The 22,301-nt window shown below is 40.3% G+C and overlaps 1 protein-coding gene across 1 annotated transcript; it reads right to left on the bottom strand.

The window, feature by feature from the left end:
* Positions 1-7,544: 7,544 nt before the first annotated feature.
* zgc:65851 (uncharacterized protein LOC321113 homolog) lies at positions 7,545-14,600 on the bottom strand. The gene is made up of 4 exons (XM_034226943.1): positions 13,733-14,600; positions 10,968-11,285; positions 10,346-10,470; positions 7,545-9,130 (listed from the first exon to the last, which is right to left on the bottom strand). Exons 1-4 carry the CDS (start codon positions 14,495-14,497, stop codon positions 8,779-8,781), a joined length of 1,560 nt encoding a protein of 519 aa, XP_034082834.1. The 5' UTR covers positions 14,498-14,600; the 3' UTR covers positions 7,545-8,778.
* Between the last annotated feature and the right edge of the window lie 7,701 nt (positions 14,601-22,301).

Below are 22,301 nucleotides of genomic sequence, written 5' to 3'. Positions count from 1 at the left end.
TACCCCCCCTCCCAAATGTAAAGTGTCTTTGGGTCCAGAAAAGCGCTATATAAAATTAATATATTATTATTAGGAGAGCCGAATTAGACATTTTGAATTTTACTTTTGCTCTCATACACTATGTTTCACTACTAGTGTTTATATATGACCACTTTACTTAGTTACTACTTTAAAACTTGTACTTTCTAGATACATTATTACTGTCATCGATGCTGTAATTTGTCTTTTATGTCGTTGGTTGTTTTTTTATTTTAAGATGTTTTCTTTTTGGTTTGGTCAAGTTGTGTCTCCTTTTATAATGATATTTATTCATTTAGCTTAATTCACTTAAAATGAAAGAGGAAAAAGTAAAATGTTGTAAAAATAACTAAAGATTTTCTGAAGACTAGTCGGTAGTAGTGTTGGATAACTGAGGCTCTCATGCTTGTAAAGCTATCTGTAATATACACCTTTAACACCAAGTGGCAGCAAAGGCTCACGATAACTGTGCGTGTGTGTGTGGTGTGTGTGTGTGTGTGTGTGTGTGTGTGTGTGTCAGCTCTGTGGCCTGACAGCAGCCAGCTGTTATAAATACTTAATGCCCTACCGCTGTTGCAGCAGCAGTGAAGGGGGTTGATCACTGCAGCCCAAATACAACAGGTCAATACGTTCAGACATCACACAGTAGGTGTTCACTGTCTATCCAACCTGTGATGAGAGGTGTCATTAATGATGATAAACTAATAATAAAAAGGCCTGCATCACTGGAACAGGCTCCATTAAGAGACAAGAGGCGTATTTAGCACAGCATCTACGAACTCTTCCACGTATCTTACATAAACTATTTTAAAATGTTGTTATTATATACTTTATTTAGGATCCCCATTAGTTATTACTGCAGTAACAAGTACTCTTCATTGGATCCACACCAAAGAAGAGATATTAAAACACCACATTCTTGACAATCTGCAATATCAACAAAACCAAAACATATAAAAAGAAGAGAACATCTCTCGTAATTTATTCATTACAATCAAGAGTCGTGATTACATCAAATAATACACATGGTTAAAGTAGGTGTATCAATGAATACAAAGCTGCACAATACATTGTACACATAACCCATTTATTACGACAACTTATTTTTAAACCCAATCTTACTGGTAATCTGAGTTAAATGTAATGGTAGTTTAATTGTCTTTTTCTTTGCCTTTTACATTAGAGTTTTCTTTAAAGCATTGGTATTTTGTAACAATGTATATCATAGATGTGTGTAAGCTATGACTTTATATACAGGCACTAAGGTTTTATGAACTTACAGTGACCACCATCTGCCTTTTTTTGTTGAAATTTGCATTGCTAATCTTACGTGTAGTTAGCTCAGCCAGTGCACACTGAATCATGACTCAGCAGGTTTATTACAGCATCCTGAAGGAGAGATTTAATGAACCTTGAAAATCATATAAATGGTTATATATATAGTCTTATGTTCTGTTTCCCTTTGTAAACCACTTTGAATTTCAATTTGTTTTATGTTATAGCTTTAATGGAAGTTGACAGTTACATTTAGGCATCTCTTCAGAGCATATGACATTATGTAAGTCATCATATTTTCCTAACCTCTTCATGAAATTGTATTGTCATTTTGTCATTAATAACCAGAAACAATAAAGATTGTTTTAGTGTTGATGTCTATAAGAATGTTACAGGTACTGAATCTTGATAGGCATGCTTAAAATCTTCAAAATGTGTCTTCCTATTCTATCATTATTCTTTGCTTTTTCTCTTATTCTGCTCCTACACCAAATTTACTTTTAACTATTTTGCATGACTCTCTGTATTGAAATAATTGGGATAAAGTGTGACTCATGTGACTCATTCAAAGTGTATTCATTCACTATCCAACCTTGACATCTAAAGCTCATTTTAAACAGAGCCATGACTCAGGCAAAAAAAGGACAAAAGAACCAGGGGAAAAAGGTAGAGAAACATTATCATGACAACAAGAGTCCACCCACCCGAAGATTATGACTGCAGTGCTTTTGACTCTGTTCTGATGGGTGGGGGGGGGGCACCTCATCCTTGCTGCAGTGTAATGCCTCGGTCTTCCGGCACGCTCCACATGTTCACTGCTACTGTCCCGTAGAGACTGTAAGACTGTGACTGTCCCTCTGTAGGGGGCACATGTTCCTGCTCTCTGGGGCTCTGTGTGTGACGGGCAGTTTTTGGCTGGGACTCCTCAACAGATCCTCCAGAACCGCAGGGCTCTGGGACATCTGCAATGCAGAAGTCTATATATAGATGTGGAGTTACTGAGAGAGAGGTAAGGGGGGGGAGACAGAGAGGGGAAGGACAGAAGAGGGAGACAATGTATGAAAAAAGTGAACTGAAAATTACATTACATTTCATTTGGATGAAACCTTATCCATACGACAATAAGTGCAGTCAACCATGACGATGCAAACTCGACCAGAAAGAAACCTGCAAGCTTCACATGTGCAAAATATTCATACGTGCTATACAGATATTAGATTTAGGAGGGTACCTACTTAAGTGCTAAAGTTAAGATAAGTAAGTAACATCACCAATACATTATCAAAAATGACTTAAAGCAGCCATATTATGCTTTTTGGGGGTTTCGCTCTCCTGATGTGTTCTGTGCACAAAAACAAAGGATAAAATCCCTCTGTTCCCTCCAGAGGGAGTTTCACTCCCACCCCCCTGCCTGAAAGGCCTCTGTTTACTTCCAAAACATAATGACATCACCATGTAACACTCACATTTATATTGGCTAGCGCTACAATACATTGAACTTGAAAGGCTGAGGGGCATGACATCTCCAAGCGGTTAACCAATCACAACAGAGTCGGCCAGCTAACCAATCAGAACAGACTGGGCTCTGGTTTCAGACAGAGGGTGATAAGAGGCGGTATGAGAACAATAAAAACCTTTTTGAACATTAAAGCATGTAAATGTCAAAGTCGAGGCACAAAATACAAATATGAACCTGAAATGTAGTATAATATGTCCTCTTAAAAGTAGCTCAATGTAAATATATACAGAGCTATAGGGTCGACAGAGTACAGCTTTTTAACTTTTCCAGCTCTTTTAAAGTACATTTCTACTTTTTGCAAAATAAAGACTGTGATCCTACTTAAAAAAAGGTTGCTGAGAACCACAGGAAACTATGCCTGCAAGTGTCCACTAACGATGTCAGCTGCAAAAGGCAAGGTCACAGTGAAGTGTTTCAGTGTTTAACTCACTTAAAAAATAGGAAATGTAATTACATGCTTGTGGAGTCCCAGCAACAGGGAAGGGTAGTGGTGGTTAAATGCTGAGGTTGAGTATTTATTGCTTTATCTGGAAGGGTCTCAGAGGGCAGTGGGGGAAGAGGAGGAGGAGGGCAGTTGAATTATGTATTCACCTCCACAACAACAGGATCTGCTGACAGCAGCGGCACGGCCAAATCAAGGACGACTCGGCGGCCCTGCAGAGCCGTGGGATTGATCAGAGTCTTGCATTTTCAATAAATCTGCCCTCTGACACGCTCCCTGTCTGACGCGCTATCTCAGAGGAACATGCCAAGTCATAACTCTGCTCGTGTCACGGCCGGAGAGATAAAGCATCCATCACACTGCATGCAGAGAGGAGGGGTCGAACAGCACCAGGGGCTTAAACACTGTGTAATCTCAAGAAACATCATTGATTTACAATCATGGACGAGTTTGGATTGAGATTTAAGATTTGTTTGGCATTTATGAGTACTTTAATATCATAGTTAAGGAAGCTTAGACACTGGATTTAAAAATGTATACTATTAACAATGAATTTAGCATGTGCAGATGTGCAGTAAATTGTTATGACTTGAACAAAAATAAAGGAGGCACTGTTTTTAATGCTCAAAAAGTAGAAGTTCCTGAGATGTTGTTCAAGAGTATCTTTGAAGCCCTCCAACACACTGACAACAAAACTGTGTACAGCACAATTGTTAAAGATGTTGTTTTAAAGATGCATCCTATAAAATAATTGGTGGACATTTGGGGAAATATGATGATTGATACAAATGTCATGTATAGGCTAAATATGCTAGAGGTCAATGAGCTTAGCTTCATTTTGCTAGCTTAGCTTAGGAACAGGGATGAGCTAACTGGCTCTGTCTAAAAATAACAAAGTAGTTGATAAAGCTAATTGATTACCAGATGATTAACATATTTAACCTGTTTGATAAATATAAAACCAATACCAGTTGTTTCACAGATTGTAATGATTGTAATGCCGGGACAAAAGGTTACAAACCACTGAAACTTGTACTTTTATGAGATCTGAGCGGAGGAATAGTCCGATGGTTGCAATCTGCAGTCTCCCGCTAAACGCCACTTAATACTAGCCAGACCTTTGGGGGAATTGTCTGGCAACAAAAACAATCCTTAATGGTAAAACCACAACTGGGTTTTATTACGCTTGGCCAGAGCCAGGCTGTTTGTTCTGCAGCTTCATATTCCAGGAAGATTTATATATTGAAAGATATAAACGTACAGTTAAATTCAATACTCATGGCATCTCTATCTCTTATGCAGTATTGTGGTGATCCATCTCAAGGAGCATCTACATCTTATTGATTGTCCCAAGCACGTGTAAAGGGCCATTTCCTTCACTTATCAAGCTGCCACATTTCTCACTTCGTCACATTGCAAGGTTTTGATGCTCTTACTGTAAATAATCATCATTATTAGCATGCTTACTGTTGCACACATGTGGCATCATGCTTTCTCCACATACGTGATGTGAAGTCATGAAGGCGCATTTGGCATTTATAAAGCTTTTCTAAAGTAATTTTGATATTTTAAAATGTATGTTCCTGTCATGCCTTGTCTTACTTAACGCATTCATACATTCCTTTTTATGTATCTCACATGTGTTAATTTGATTCTTTAGTAAAAACATATGCGTCTTTGCTACTTCTTCACTTCTTCTCTGACAGTTTTATTGATTGTCTGTTAGTGTTGATGTTTTTGCCACTGTGCTCATTCTCCCTTTCCACACACACTCGTACACACACTCACACAGACCTGACAGTGTGTGTGTGAGGCTGTGATGAAGTTCTTGCTGGTGGCAGCTTTGCTGGAGAGCCAGCGAGAGCAGCTGCCATCCATCTTATCCGACCCCATCCTTCACCTCTGAGTGGAGCTGCACCCTGAAGACATTATGCAGCTTCGCTCTGTTAATGAAAACGTTTCCACTTGTGACGGGACAGTTTGTATTACTTCATGTGTGGGGGTATAGCAATGAGTTGCACAGGTGGGAAGTAGTGGAGTGCAAATACTTCATTACTGTACTTAAGTAAATGTTTCTGGTATCAGTACTTTACTCCACTACTTGTTTTTCTGACGACTTTTTACTTTTACTTCTTACATTTTGAACACAAATACCTGTACTTTCTACTTCTTACATGTTGAACACAAATACCTGTACTTTCTACTTCTTACATGTTGAACCCAAATACCTGTACTTTCTACTTCTTACATGTTGAACTCAAATACCTGTACTTTCTACTTCTTACATGTTGAACTCAAATACCTGTACTTTCTACTTCTTACATGTTGAACACAAATACCTGTACTTTCTACTTCTTACATGTTGAACACAAATACCTGTACTTTCTACTTCTTACATGTTGAACTCAAATACCTGTACTTTCTACTTCTTACATGTTGAACACTAATACCTGTACTTTCTACTTCTTACATGTTGAACTCAAATACCTGTACTTTCTACTTATTACATGTTGAACTCAAATACCTGTACTTTCTACTTCTCACATGTTGAACACAAATACCTGTACTTTCTACTTCTTACATGTTGAACTCAAATACTTTCTACTTCTCTCATTTCCCAAACAGCTGGTTCCTTTAGTCCTTTAGTCCTTTAGAATGTGTGTTTGATGCGTGATCATTATTATTTAGAGTCATTGCGTGCCTATTGATTTGAACACGATCCGTGTATCCATCATTTCCTGGTCTTCTCTAAAGAAGAGGGACCAATGGAAACGTTGTCATGTTGCCGTTGTTCAGCATGGAAACATTCATTAGCTAACAATGACATTATTGTTCTATTAATATAAAGGGAGCTCAGGTACTCTTTAAAGCAGCTGCTAGTTATGGGTACTTTTTACTGAAGTACATTACAAAGCCTCTTTACTTTTACTTGAGTAAAGAAGTTTAGTCAGTACTTCTACTTTTACCAGAGTACTTCTAAACACGAGTATCTGTACTTCTACTTGAGTAAAGGATGTGTGTACTTTTTGAATTGACACCTCCTCCGATAACAATGCTGTCAGGGTGACTTGGAGAAAGCAAATAACTGATCCAGACCAAGTTAACACATCAGTAGGCCTTTTCCACAAAAGCCATTTTGACATATAACAGTAGAAAAAGCACACGTGCAAATTATAAAAGTAGTACGTTTTCTTATGAGAAAGGCTAATATCTTCAAGGCAACGGTTAAATGCTACCAATGAAGACGTCTGTTGAGTTTTTGGGACAGCTGAAACGGCGGATAGTTAGTTTTGGTTGAATATTCGATGGTCATTCACTCGGTCTTCCACTTTCAGCAATCAGACGATGGTTATCTCACATCCCTCTCTTAACATCAGGGTTTTACTAACGGACCAGATGACAACTTGAATGACAAAACAACAATGATATTTTCATTACCTCCATTCAAATTTGCCCAATTTAATGTAAACTATGCTTTAACAATTATAATAAATGTGTCTTAGGGTTAGGGTAACTAACTACTATGTTGACTACTGCCTTTTTATTTATTTTGTATTTTACTATACTTACTTGTTTGCCTGTCCTTATTTGCCTACCCTCCCTCATACTGTAAAGCGTCTTTGAGTTGTGAAAAGCACTATATAAATAAAATGCATTATTACTGTTGATTCATGAATTGATTTTACATAAATATTTTAATAGAAAATTGTTTCAGTTTTTAAATGGCTTCCTTTTCATGTGAAAGGGCTTATTGACTTTCAATCTGCAGATTTTATTTACACTGGAGAAATATGACAATCCTGTTATTCGGGGATTTTAGACCTTGTTCTTTAATAGAAAGCTCTTGGATATTTTAAATAGCTTCCGTATCATTTGACCTAATGACTCCAAACAATTCAAATTACATTTCTACACTGAAAAAGTAGGAGCTCACCTCTTTCTCTTACATCTTATTTCACCTATTCATATATTAATATTACTTTGCAACCATTAGCACAGTTTTAATGGAGATCTTCTCTTCAATAACTTCTGTGTCATGTAACACAATGATTGTAAATCCATTCAAACCTTTTATATGTCAACCTTAATATTGTATTTTTATAAACAATATATATATTCAGGGTAGATTGTACATATTTGTCTTATAAAATGCATTCAAACATTAAAAACTAGGGAGGATTTATAATATTTAAAAAACATGTCTTGTGTATTTCTTATATACATTGCAGCACTTGAAGTACTCTTTACAAATCCTTCATATGATGAATAAAGACACAGAGATGTGGTGAATATTTGGTTAATAAATGTCTTTATTTGGCTTTGAAAGGAATATCACTGCATGAGATAGCAGCATGTAAGTCACAGTTGTATAGCAGAGGTCTGGAGAGCCAGCACTCCTCAGCCTCCCCAGAAACAATTGAGATGAAGAAGGGGAAAACATGTTTTATTTTCACTTTCAGACATGGTTAAGGCAAGTTTTTTTTTTAATTGAACACACAACAAGCAAAACATCTATCCCATCCAGCAGATATTCAAGCTCGAAGAGTCAGGCCATGCATTCATGCCCGTTGGTTGATTCATTTGTCAAAAAAGAAAGCAGAGGAAAAGGAGAAATTAAGTAGTTTACAGCAAAGTGATAAGGAAGGGGTTAAGGTGAAAATAGCCCTTAAATGCTACTCTTTACCCGGCGACATCTGCTACTTCACTGAGGGCTTTCAGTGTCACCTTCAGCTGTCCGACACCCGCAGCCTCACATCTACCTACGTTCATTTATCTAGCAAAATTAAACAAAAGCACTGTTCACGAGGAGAACGAAAAAAGGTCTTGGAGATAAATATTAATACTCTGACAGGGGGCTAATTGACAAATGAATCAATCAAAGAATCAAAAATATATATATTTATATAGCGTCAATTTAAACTCTACATTCCCTGGTGGAGAAGCTGAAGGAAATACCCTCCAACCTCTTACAACACATTCGTATATATACAGTTTTTCTGAGCTCCGATTTGCCGTTATTGCCGTGCTGTGACACTGCCGTGAATTAAATAAAAGGCTTTAATGGTAACTGGTGAGTGAAAGCATGTATCTTGCTGTGTTTATGTGCAGAAGCGTTTTTCTTTTTTGCTTCCCAACATTCAAGAATGAGCTGGTAGAGCTGTGATACAATCTTTTACTTTCAGTACTGCCGAACTTTTATATGTAAAAATTAAATAGCACCGTAAAAGTTGGACTGGCTGTGCGTTTGTCTCAAAGTCTGTGTGCTGACTCGAGAAGGTTTTTTGATTGCTCTTACTGTAAATAATCATCGTGGAGGAAAAACCATTGTAGCATCATGCTAGCTTAAACAATCATGATGACCCTCTTCTGCCATTTGAAATACTTGTTCTCAATCTAATAGCTTTTGTACTACTTATGTCTGAATTACAGAGCAAACAGAGACAGTTAAACTAGGAGGGCGTGATGCGTTTGGAGCGTGATAAGGAGTGTGATGTGTTTTTGGGAATGATGAAGATTTAGCAGTTTAGCTCTTGGTGGTCTTGTTGGTGGGGCCCTCCTCCTTCTTCTTTTCCTTTTCCTTCTGCTTGTCATCCTCATCATCTTCTTCCTCATCTTCTCCCTCAGCATCATCTCCCTCCTCTGCCTCCTCTTCGTTCTCGTCTCCCTCCTCTCCCTCTCCCTCTCCCTCTGCCTCTGCCTCCTCCTCTTCATCTTCAGCCTCCTCCTCTTCCTCCTCCTCGGGCTTGGCTTCAGACTTCCTGTAGGATCCGAGGTTGTAGCTTCGGGCCGACATGTAGGAGAAGCCGGGGTATCCGGACTGAACCATGGCGCCGCTCACAGTGCTGAGGCGGCACTCTTCACCTTCCAGAAGCTTCCTGTACGGACAGAACAAAAAACAATTCATACTTTTAGTTTGAAAAACACAAGAATATATCAAAAATGGTCTTAATGTACATTATTTAATTTCAAATTATGTTCTTGTACATATCATATATTCTAATGACATGTATATAGACTTCTTGCACTATATTTTATTTTGTATTTTTGTATTTTATTATATATGTCGGACTGTTTCAGGTCAGAAGAATTTCCTTGCAATTTCTACACTGTAGCTTTGTGCATATGACAATAAAGCATAATCTCAAAATGTTAGGTTTGCAAAATAAAATACATGGAATGGAAAATATAAGTAAATACATTTGAAATAACCGTCATATCTTGATCCTCGCCCTCTGGTTAGATATTACACTTAATGTATGAATAATAAATAATAAAATATAAATTAATTTTCAACATATTTTTGCGTCTGATATGTAATTGTTATTTTTTGTATTGTACTTTAAACTGTTTTTTGTTAGTTTTGTGTACGCCCTGTTACTGTATCATTTCTTAAAATACAAACAACAGATAGACAGGCGACAAGAGATGATGTTGACCTCTGGTGTCGTTGCTATAATTATCTCACTGTGTCGATCCTGAGGGATCAAATGTCACCGCAGTATCAGTGGCAACACCTCGGATGTCTGTTTTGGTTTATTTTCCTGAAACACAATCCCAGATATATTATTGTAAGGTTTCACTTCATCTATCCGATTACAGCATACATTTATTTTGTTGATAGTTTACTGGGAATTGTGGAAATGAGAGACACGCAGCAAGGATCATTTCTGTAACAATCAGAGTCCCTATGCACGTGTTTAAAGGAGGCTTTGAATGTCTACTCTGATTTTATGATGTCTTCAACCAGTGAATAATGAGATTAAATGAGTTAGTCTGTTTTAATTAAATCCCCTGTTGTGTGCAGCCACAGAGAGCAGCTGATCTGTGTATTGAATTTTTTTTTATTGAAAGCCGTAAAGCAGAATTTTATGTGAGATATTCTACTTTTGTACGGTGTGATCACATTTATCTTTGTTCAATACATTGTGACAATGGAGTTTACACAATATGGGGTTTTTGGAAATGGTTGAATCACACAAGTCTGTATCCTGCTACTAAGCCATCACTGAAATCTAATTCTATAATCGTAGAAAACTGTTGATGAAGCTTCGAAACACATCAGAGCTCCTCAGGCTAGTTTAAACACTGACCTGTAGGCAGCGATCTCGATGTCCAGGGCCATCTTCACGTTCAGCAGGTCCTGGTACTCACGCAGGTGACGGGACATCTCTCCCTTGGTGCTGCGCAGGGCGGACTCCAGCTGCTGGATGGTGTCCTACACACACACACACACACACACACACACACACACACCGTCAGACACTCAGTCCACCGTGTCCTTGAGACTCGATGCACATCAGTTTGTGATAAAAGACCACATGTGTTATCTGTCTCTTACAGTATATCCTACTTTGAGCCTTCTGATGCAGACAATGAAATATAAATTAATAGAAGAACCAAATCCTTTTGATGCTGCAGCAGTTTTTATTGATGTGTATATGCCTGCTACAAATATGGTTTTAATATTTGTATTATTTAGTATTCATTTTCCGTCAGATTCCATGCATTATTTTTAAAAGAAAAGTGTGCAGAATTTCTAGTATGAAAGGTGATAAAGTGTATTTATCTTTATTTTATTATCTTTGCTTTTTAATGACTGTTTTTAAATGCCATTTTCTTCATAAGTGAACCTTTATGCCTCATATTTCGCCATATCTCCCTCGCCTGGACAAATACAAACTATCCAAATGGGTAAAACACTTTTAAACGTACCTGCATATCTCCCATCTCGTTGTTGTGGCGGTCTTCCATCTCGGCGATCTGCCTCTCCAGGGCCTCGTTGTGGCCCCTGAGGGCCTCGATCTCCAGGGTGCGGGCCTGCACCTGCCTGCGGTACTCGCTCAGCTCCTCCTTGGAGTGCTTCACAGCCTCCTGGTTGCGAGCAGCCGCCTCCGTCACGCTGTTGAATTTGGAGCGGTACCAGTCCTCAGACTGGGCCGTGTTCCTGGCCGACAGAGTCTCGTACTGAGCCCGGATGTCCTTCAGCGCCGCCGTCAGGTCCGGCTGCTTCATGTCCATCTCCACCGACACCTGTGAAGGACAGAGGGGTTTATTTAAAGGTCCCCTATTACACTGTTTTTCATCAATATATTATAGATCTCAGATATATACGAACATGTCTCTGAAGTGTTTGGCTCCAAACACCTGACAGATCATTGCAGCATCCCATAATCCCCTCTGTTTCAGCCCTGTTTCCAAAGTGCTGATTCTCTGTCTGTTACTTTAGATGAAAACAAGGAGCCCCTCCCCACGCCCCTCTGAGAGATATTTGCTGGTGCTCTAGGAGGAGATTCAGGTGATAAGGTGGGGGGGGGGTTACCTTGGTTGGCGATTGGCTAATGGTTACACAAGACAATAAATCGTTACAACATCATAAAGTGGCCAAAATCTGATCAGCTCATTTTCAGACAGGTTTTTATAGAAATGGATCAGGACAAAAAGAGAGAGAATATTGTTTTTTTTCATTAAAATGTCTGGAAGAGCCCAGCTATAAAACTGTCAACATAAATCGTATTTCAATTTATTTTTAGGAGTTGATAAAAGATAACTGATTGTGTTTAATATGATGATACATCTATCTCAGGCCCCTGAATTAAATCAAAACCATATATTAGCAGACTTTGTGATATAAGTCAAATATCATTTGTTGTCCAAGAAATAGATACAGTATAAAACAGTGAGGACACTTGTACTGATTGCCTATAGATTTGTTTCTTTATAAATTGGGAACTTGACTTTTTTGTAACTGTTTTATGAAGAAACTGTAACACACTGGTTTGCTAGACTTTTCTCTAGGATGTCAAATAAAAGTAGCGTGATAAAAACAGTGATGTTATTTGTTGCTAAACAATCAGGCACTGTTGTGATGTTGATGAACTTCTGTGCCAGAGGAAGAATGATCCATTCAGCATTTTTTATTACTTCCACTTTGGGATTGAAAGATACATTATGTTGTGTGTTTATGTGAACAAATGCAAATCTAATGAGCAATACAAGTAATCTGAATCTGTTATAATGTGCAATTTCAGAAATAATCAAGCATTTTATGTGTTAAAATGATGTATGACCGTCTGCAGAAAAGTGCTCAGCGCACACTCCTCTCTGGTGACATGTACATAAATGTATAAGGTGTGTGTTGATGCTGCAGGACTGATGAATGGACTACTGACTCGGGCTTCTCTGCAGGAGAAAACCGTGCCGTCAGCTTACATGGCAGTAAAATTCCCTGCAGGCAGGAAGAGAAACCCTGGAGAAATCTACCCAGCAGGCATCTGCACTGCTCATGCAAGGAATCGATTAATGCTTAAAGTTGCAGTAAAAGCTGCTGCCCTCATTCACTTCAGTGTCTTTACACCTGCACCATGATATATTACATAACAGCTCCTTTCCAAAAAGGATGTTATTGATGGTTTTGTAATTAGTACAACTTCAAGATCAAGCTATTCTAAACTGTTGTTTATCAAACATTATTTTCACTGTGTTGCTGAAAATGTGTCACACAAACAACTGCTGGTGGGGGTCCTGCATGCTGGGGCCCCCTTGGGACGACCACACCCCTGGATAATGCGCTTTTCCCCCGCATTTTTATCCCTCCCTCCCCCTCCACCCCATTTTCCTCCCCTCCTCTAAAGCAAATCGCCATTATTACGCCCAAAATATTAGTTAGCAACTATCTTACCGAAGCTTACTCAAAGATTACAAGGATCTTTCTTTACATTTGCAACATGCTACTTACATAATATCGCAACAGGGAGCCGTTTTATAGTTTCTGGCTACAAACCGGCATTAAGACATCTTAAAGTTCAGAGAGGGAGGGGGGGCTCGTGGTGTTAAAATGGAACTGCAGTGCCATCAATTACAGAGTGCGCAATATGGAGTAAGTCGTGAATACATATAAACAGACTTCTATTGGACTGGGTGGGCGTTTGCCAATCAGAAGGTCACCGGTTCGATCCCCAGCCCACCCACTCAATGTGTCAACATGTCCTTGGGAAATATACTTAACCTCTATATTGCTACGGTATAAGGTGTATGGGAGTCACTTTTGCATTTTAACAGCTTAAAATAACACGTTTTGGTAGCAGGTTGTTGAATTTATGCGACACTTGCTCATATTTAAACAGTAAGAAGTTGTATTTTTGCACTGCGTATTTGACTTACACTACAAGGTTATTTCTAACAGATCAATCTTTTTATGCAGTGACGTTTTGCAGCTTTATCAAAGGAATCGAATAAAACATTCAATAACCTCTTAAAGTTGAACAGTTTCCTGTAGATATATTAAAGAAATAAGATGTGATTTCTTATATATCATACAGTGTTATTATGGAAAACGTCTAATTACCTCCCATGAAGTTTACAGTTTAAAAGTTGCCAGCCGTGTGACATTGAAAACGAATGAATCTGACCTAAAGCACCACCTATACCTGCACTTGAATGCAGTGTGTGTGAGTGTGTGCGTGTGTGTGGGGGGGTACCTGAGTGGCCTGCAGAGATGCCTGCAGCTCCAGAAGCTCCTCTTCGTGCACCCTCCTGAGGAACGAGATCTCATCCAGCAGTGACTCCACTCTTTTCTCCAGCTCCAGGCGCGAGATGGTGGCGTCGTCCACGTCCTTCCGGTATCCCTTCAGGGTGTTCTCCGCCTCCTCGCGGAGCTTCGTCTCCTCATCCAGCTTCTCCCTCACCCGATCCAGATTGTCGTTCATCTGCTCGCACTCCACGTGCATCTGGCTCTTCTCGTGGGTCATCTCGTCCACGCGCGCCCTCAGCTCACGGATCTCCTGCTCGTAGAGCTCGTGCAGGCGGGACGGCTCGTTGTGGCGCTGCCGCAGCATGGTGACCTCCGCCTCGAGCACCTTGTTCTGCTGCTCCAGGCTGTGCACCTTCTCGATGAAGGACACGAAGCGGTCGTTGAGTCCCTGCAGCTGTTCCTTCTCGTTGGTGCGCACGATCTTCAGCTCGTTGGTGACCGCGGTGGACTGTGCCAGGTCCATGGAAGAGTCCTGCATGGAGGAGAAGACCCGGCCGGGAGCAGCTCCTGTCCTGCGGTAGCTGGAGGAGGACACCATGTTGGGGGAACCGTAGGTGCGGGGCCCGCTGCTGCTGCGGTACCCTGCGGAGGAGGAGGAGTGCATGCGGGACGGGCTGCTGCTGCTGCCCAGACCGACGCGTCCGGAGCGGGGTGCATCTCCGAAGATCTTCCGATAGGAGCTGCTGCTGTGGAAGTCGTTGGAGTAACTCATGTTGACTTAATGGTGTCCGGCTCAACTGCTGGTGAAAGAGAGAGAGAGTGGAGTTGAGGAGTGTGTGGGAGGAAAGTGAGATGCGAGTGAAGTCCGGCGGGGCAGGTGCTTTTATAGTGAAGGCGCCGGCGCATCATTTGACGCAGAGCAACAGGAGATGAGGGGAAACCTGCAAGCTTTAGCAGAAAGCCTCCACCCTCTGGGGAGACACGAAGTCACTCATGCAGCTCCTCTTTTTTGCCATAGCTCATGCATCAACACACAATCACTATAAATGAAGTTTTGAATATGAAGGCTTGGACCTCAGAGCTTATACCACTTGTAATAAGTCATTAACATTATGATACATTATGTAATTGGCACAGTATGATTCCACCGGACTGTCTCATGTTACTTCAGACCATGCTGTCCACTGTCATTGCAGTTTTTTCTTTGCTGTCCCAGCAGAATGGCAAATGCTCGATGCGTAAAGCTGTGTGCGTGTTGCTGCTGCAGTCTGCATCCTCCCAGACCTCCGCAATATCTGAATACGGGATGAGACTCATTACCTGCTTGTTCTTCACTCCCTCATCCTCACAACGTGGACACATCAGGGACGAATTGGTATAAATGCAAGGGGTCTTAATTGTGACCTATAGTTTGTCATCGTCAGATTACACAAACACATGTATGAAAACAATAACGTTAGGGTTTCTTTGTCCATGCATTAACACTGCAGTGCTCATTTTAAGTCTTTACAACCACAAACAGCCTCCATTAACTTTCAATACTTGAACTATATTCTCTTAAAATGTGTGTTATTTGTATACATGACATCCTTCTCGCTGCATTGACATGATAACACCTATATTTTATTATCATAATTAGAATCAGGTCTAATGCCAAGTTTGATGCCACATTAAGAGGAATTAAGTTACTATATAATATGTTTCAAATGTATATGTATGTACACAGAGTGAAACATCATCATACGTTGGTAAAAAAAGGAAAAAACTCTGTGCTGTTTGAGTGCTGCAGAGCTGTCGCTGGCCTTGGTCCTGATGCAGGCCGGACCACACCCCACACACACACACACACACACACACACACACACACACACACACACACACACACACACACACACACACACACACACACACACACACACAGGACTGCAGCCTCCCACCTCTAAGCACCACACACAGCGCCTCTATGCTGTTCACACTGACAGTCTGCAAAACAATGAAAGTGTGCAGCACAGCCGGCTGCTGCCAAGTCATCCGAAATCTCACCGGACCAGCTCTGACTATTCCTCTGCAATCGGACTGAAGGAAAGAGAAAAATCACAAGCCATTTTAACTGTAGAAAACGCTTTTTTGGTGGAAATGTGTTTTTTCACAAGTCACCCTCTGTACTTGGACTTATTGGGAGAATCTAAAGGCAAGAACATCCCAAATATTCATTTCGGTCTTTATTTTACTAACGGTGTCTATTTGCCTCTGCAGATTTATCTTAAATGTACCAACATATTAGATAATGGCTCATTTGTATATTGAAGCATAACAATACAGAACATATGTAATACCAACAATAAATTATCCCTAATGTTATATAATCAGTCTTGAATTCTTATCTTTCAACACTTCATTGAGTGTTGTCATGGTGGTCCAATCTGTAGATGATATCCTTATAAAAGATTGTGAAATGTACTATTTGAATAATGTCATTACATATCATACAAATATTTGTTTTGGTACTTTGTAAGCAATGTAAACAATGTCAATACAGCAGATTAGATTTGAAGGAGTTTTTTTAATAGTTTTACTTCCACACATTAACCACTAGAGGGGGTTGAAGCATCAGGAAACAAAATCCACATCCTTACAGCTCCAGTTCTTCCATCTTTAAATCCAAGTCACTGCTTTCATTTGCATTTAGACTCATCAGCAAGTCTATTAGGAACACCCAGACAAAAAAAACACGGTCGAATGCAACAGCCCTGCAGTGATACTATTCTGAAATGACTGGATATAATGTGGACATGCAATCATGCAGTGAAGTAGAACTGTCTGACTGTTTTTTATAAGCTATCATTATTATTATTAACTGTGATGTCTGGTTTATCAACGGAAAATTGGTAATTTTGTATCAAACATTTCAGACAATGCAGTTTTCAGCCTCTAAGATGTGAGAATTTTCAGATGTTCTCTGTTTTATTAAACATGAAAGTTAACAGAATTGGGGATTGACAAAACAACACTTCTTAAGACATATTTCGTTGGACTTTGAGAAACTGAGACATTTTTCACTATTATCTCACAGTTTTTAGATCACTTTTTAACACTGCACATGTAAAACCATATGACAACAATACAAAATGGTTACAGCTTTAACATCTCTGTACATCATATTAATGTTGAGTGCGTGAATTATGTAAACTCATATAGTCCCTATCGAATACAAAACAGGTTTTAATTCAATTTAAACTATTCAAGAGAGAAAATAATCAATGGAAAATCAGTCAGTTACAGTTTCAAGGATATTAGGCTGCAGGCATGTGTGTGTGTGTGTGGTGTGTGTGTGTGTGTGTGAGTGTGTGTGTGAGTGTGTGTGTGTGTGTGTGTGTGTGTGTGTGTGTGTGTGTGTGTGTGTGTGTGTGTGTGTGTGTGTGAGTGTGTGTGTGTGTGTCTCTCTGTGTGTGTGTGTGTGGGTGTGTGTGTGTGTGTGTGTGTGTGTGTGTGTGTGTGTGTGTGTGTGTGCGTGTGTGTGTGTGTGTGTGTGTGTGTGTGTGTGTGTGTGTGTGTGTGTGAGTGTGTGTGTCTCTCTCTCTGTGTGTGTGTGTGTGTGTGTGTGTGTGTGTGTGTGTGTGTGGTGTGTGTGTGTGTGTGGGTGGGTGTGTGTGTGTGTGTGTGTGTGTGTGTGTGTGTGTGTGTGTGGGTGGGTGGGTGTGTGTGTGTGTGTGGGTGGGTGGGTGTGTGTGTGTGTGTGGGGGGTGGGTGTGGTGTGTGTGTGTGTGTGTGTGTGTGTGTGTGTGTGTGTGTGTGTGTGTGTGTGTGTGTGTGTGTGTGTGTGTGTGTGTGTGTCTCTCTGTGTGTGTGTGTGTGTGTGTGTGTGTGTGTGTGTGTGTGTGTGGGTGTGTGTGTGTGTGTGTGTGTGTGTGTGTGTGTGTGTGTGTGTGTGTGTGTGTGTGTGTGTGTGTGTGTGTGTGTGTGTGACTCAGCAAGGTAATGACAGATAGACAGAACTACCAGATTTCTGATGATTTAAAGCTTTAGTTAAATTGAGGATTCTGATTAGGTAAAGATAACACTTCAACGAGCCCTTGGGGGAATTCAAAAGCTCAGTATTTATAGTACAAATGAATAAAATAGCATTCAGTTTAATATACCGGTATATATGCATGTTTCTGCATCAACAGGATCATGATAATAGTGTAATGCTTATAAACAAACAGGACCACAGGTGGCAGCTGTGAGCAGTCTCCACATTATTTTGCATACGGTGCCACTGGTTGGATTATTCCGGAATTACTTTTTGGTTTCAACAAAAAAAAGCTAGAGGGCGCTGTTCTTCAAGCAGAGACAGAGAGAGAGAGCTTTGTGTCAATGCAAATAATGGGAGAAGGGAAAGACAAACCTCTACCAACATATTATACATCTTGTTTATTCTCATGAGAGAAACCCCACAAAGACCCTTCGATAGATGCAAGGTAGTAAACCATTTTAAAAGCAGAGTTTGTGACATATTATTGTGGGGAAAACACAAGTTAACAACATGTGTGCCAATGCCTGCTTATTTTACCATTATATTGTTTTTCCTTTCGCTGACGCTTTGATCCAAAGTGACTCAGAAAAGGATGCTATAAACCATAAAGCATTTTAAAACTCTCGGGCCCCAATGATTTAAATAAGGGCTTAATTAATACATGTTCGACTTCGACCTGGCAAGTTAAAGAGGCCCTATTATTATCCCTTTCCTGTAATGTGTTATATGTTTTTGTGCATGTAAATGGTATGAAAGGCTAAAATCCTAAAGTCCCCCCCCCCTGCCTGGAACGTCTCCATTGGACTCCTTATTTACTTCTGTAACACACTGACATCACTATGTAACACTTGTGCTTCTATTGGCTAGCGCTCCAACACATTGTACGTGATAGGCTAAAGGGGCGGGACATCTCTAAGCAGTTGACCAATCACAACAGAGTCTGCCTGATAACCAATCAGAGCAGACTGGGCTCTGGTTTCAGACAGAGGATGAAAAGAGGTGCTGCAGCACAGGCAGTATGAGAGAAATAAAGAGCTTTGTGAACATTAAAGCCTGGAGACATGTCACAGTAGAAACACAACAAACAGATATGAACCTGAAAATGAGCAAAATAGGGCCACTTGCCTTACTGTTGCCTTATTTAATTGAGAAACGGTATTTTTGGGCCAAATTATGTCAAAGACTGACCCGGAAGTTGCAGTATCACCGTTTGGCCACTAGAAAATGTTGCTTCAATGCTCAGCTCACATCCTGGGTGCTTGGTCGCCTCAACAAGAGGGATTTAAACATAGAGACCCTAACCCTCCATCAGCCTGCTTCTCTCACCTTTCTGCTGCTGCACCAGAACAACCCACACCCAACTCACTGTGGTTTCTCCTTATAGAATACACTGTTTGTACACTTGAGCTGGCAGACAAAAAGCTATTGTGTATATACAGGTTTTGTAAATATTGGGAAATCTGCCGTTGTAGGTGATTTCATTTTCATTTAATCGTTTATTTGAATAGGGACAATGCACATTAATGAACACTTTAGACAAATAATGCTTCAAGCGGAGTTTTGCTTTGAGCTCATTTCCATCCGTAGTCCCTGACATACAGCATATAAGAACATGACATTTGTAGACATAGCAAAAAATAAATACATGATATGCAAAAGAGCAAGAGCAGCACACACACGTATTTACCACATGGCAGTACAATATAGCAGCAACGACATTAAGTGCAAGAGATAGAGTCCTTCCAATTGCTAGTAGACGTGTTTGCTATTTTGGACCCATTTTTTCACTAGCCACATATCTTTCCTACATTCACACACTGAGATTGCAGAAAATGAACTTAGTGGGAGATGTATATGCATGATTTGCTCTAAATGTTAACCATCTCACAGTCACGAGTTACCAACTATATAAAAGAGAAAATTCCCATCACTGCCACGTTCGTCCCACTGAATAGGGATTTCAACATTGCCCACTTAAGACAAAGTCCAGATGTTACTGTTTTTTCTCCGGTGGGTAAGGGGCTTTAGATACCTTTCAGTCAGTGTGCTGCACCTCTCATCATGCAGTTTGTATACCCATATTCAGTTACTGAAAGGAAAACATTGTTTTGTGTATCATAATGTCTAGTCCTTGAGAGTCCTTATTTCCGTTCTTTCAAATATAATGATACCTTTTAACTCAGAAATGTCCGGATCTCCCTATACAAACCCCCTCTCCTTTGAAACCTGCTTCCCTTTGTAGCTTTGATATGCCAGGTGTTCTGCTTGCTGTGAAGATCTTCAGTCTGTGTCACGTAGCGGCCACTCAGCTGCCTCGCTTTGTTCTTTCTTGGTTGCAGTGATCTTGTGTGATGTGAACTCTTCACTCCCATCCCACGGGATCCCTCTTTGCAGCATGCCGACGATCTCCTCCATCTGTTTGCATTATACACACTCTCGCACACACACACACACACACACACACACACACACACACACACACACACACACACACACACACGCACACACACACACACACACACACACACACACACACACACACACACACACACACACACACAAAGCATATATACACACACATTCAAATATCTCTTTATGCTGTCAGCTGATGGAGGAGGATCATGTTGTCATTCAGCCTCTTGTGCAGCATTGTTCTTATAGCTACTGCAGGATTTCTATTAAAGTAAGGCCGCAATTATGATATATTGTATTTTGAGAAGGAAACATTTCCCCCAGTATGCAGATATGCAACAATGTCTCCTGCCCCCCCCAATATATTGACCAAAAATATTTTGAATAGGTAAAGAAATCGTATGCTATGACATGCAACCACAATCGACAATAATTTGCAAATCTGCAATGGAGAGAGACTTCCTCTGGAGGGAACACAGGGGTTTTAGCCTTTGCAGACCATTTACATGCACTAAAACCTAGAACACACTACAGGGAAGGGAAAACACACACAAGCAGTATAGGGCCTCTTTAACAAACATATAAATGCTAAACATTGTGAAAGGTCAATTATTATTTATGTGGATTTATCATCTTTGTGATGTTTGTGTTGAAATTGTGCAAATAAACGCAAAATAAACTTAAACTATCAGTTCCCTTTTGTCATGAAGAAAGTATTTCTGATTCTGATTATAAGAGGTTAAATCTCTCCGCACAAACTCAAGTGTTTTGTTAGTGTTCCCATGGCACACTGCATTCTCTGTGTGTGTGTGTGTGTGTGTGTGTGTGTGTGTGTGTGTGTGTGTGTGTGTGTGTGTGTGTGTGTGTGTGTGTGTGTGTGTGTGTGTGTGTGTGCATGACATGTCAGGACAGTCAGTAGGCATAGGTCAGAGTAAAGTGTGTGCAGGTCTCAGATAAGCTGCAGGATTTGACTAATCTGACAGGGGAGGCCCGTGACCCCGACACAAACAACGCACTTACTGACACAACTCTGTCAATAACATTTCTATACACACACCAACAGTCAACAGACAGACAGACAGGCAGGCAGACAGACAGACACACACACACACACACACACACACACACACACACACACACACACACACACACACACACACACGCACGCACATGCACACACACACACACACACACACACACACACACACACACACACACACACACACACACACACACACACACACACCAGAAGGTAGGTTGTGTCACTAGCTGAGCATGTAGTGCTTGGCTCGGGCTGAGCTGCAATGCGGTGTGTGTCTCGTGTTTCATGTGCCGGTTATACACAAGGTGTGTCTTTTAAGTGCTTCACAGTGGGATAGATAGATAGGTAGGTAGAGTAGGTACAGTAGGTAGGTAGAGAGAGAGAGAGAGAGAGAGAGAGAGAGAGAGAGAGAGAGAGAGAGAGAGAGATGGATAGATAGATAGATACGTTAAATACATAGATACATAAACATAGATCCATAAATACAGATACATAGATACATAAATGCATAGATACATAAATGCATAGATACATAAATGCATAGATACATAGATACATAAATACATAGATACATACACAGATAGATAGAAAGATTGATAGATTGACTCCCTTTCTTCTATTCAGATATATTGTACTTATTGGATATACTTTAAAACATGTTTTTATTGTACTTTTCCTCTATACAGCTGGAAGTTCACATTACAGTGGGATGCATCAATATAGGAACATATTTTCTAACGGTTTATACATCTAAACTGTGCTAAATGTGCCGCATCCATCTTTAACAGCACACACTTGGCTACCTATTTCTTAATACCTAAATGAGAGTAATGGACTGTAGTGGGGGGTCTCTGCTCCTCCTCTCAGACTGCAAATCATGGAAGAAGCTTTGTGTCGATGCAAATGGTGGAGAAGATGTGTTTCCCACCCAGATTTGATGTGCTCATTTCCACATTTCACATGTTAGAGCTTATAGGCCTCAGGCAAATCCCACAGTATATTAAAAAAAAGTATTGGAGCCAGGACTCCCCACCACGTGAAAAATCGTTTTCCTGTGGCTCCCCTCCCCCTCAGAAAGCTCCAGAAGGGATGCTTTTGCGAGATGCT

This window comes from Gymnodraco acuticeps, unplaced genomic scaffold (genome assembly GCF_902827175.1).
Source record: "Gymnodraco acuticeps unplaced genomic scaffold, fGymAcu1.1, whole genome shotgun sequence".
NCBI classification, from domain to species: Eukaryota; Metazoa; Chordata; class Actinopteri; order Perciformes; family Bathydraconidae; genus Gymnodraco; species Gymnodraco acuticeps.
Note: the sequence above shows the minus strand (reverse complement) of the source record. Positions and strands in the feature narration are given on the sequence as shown.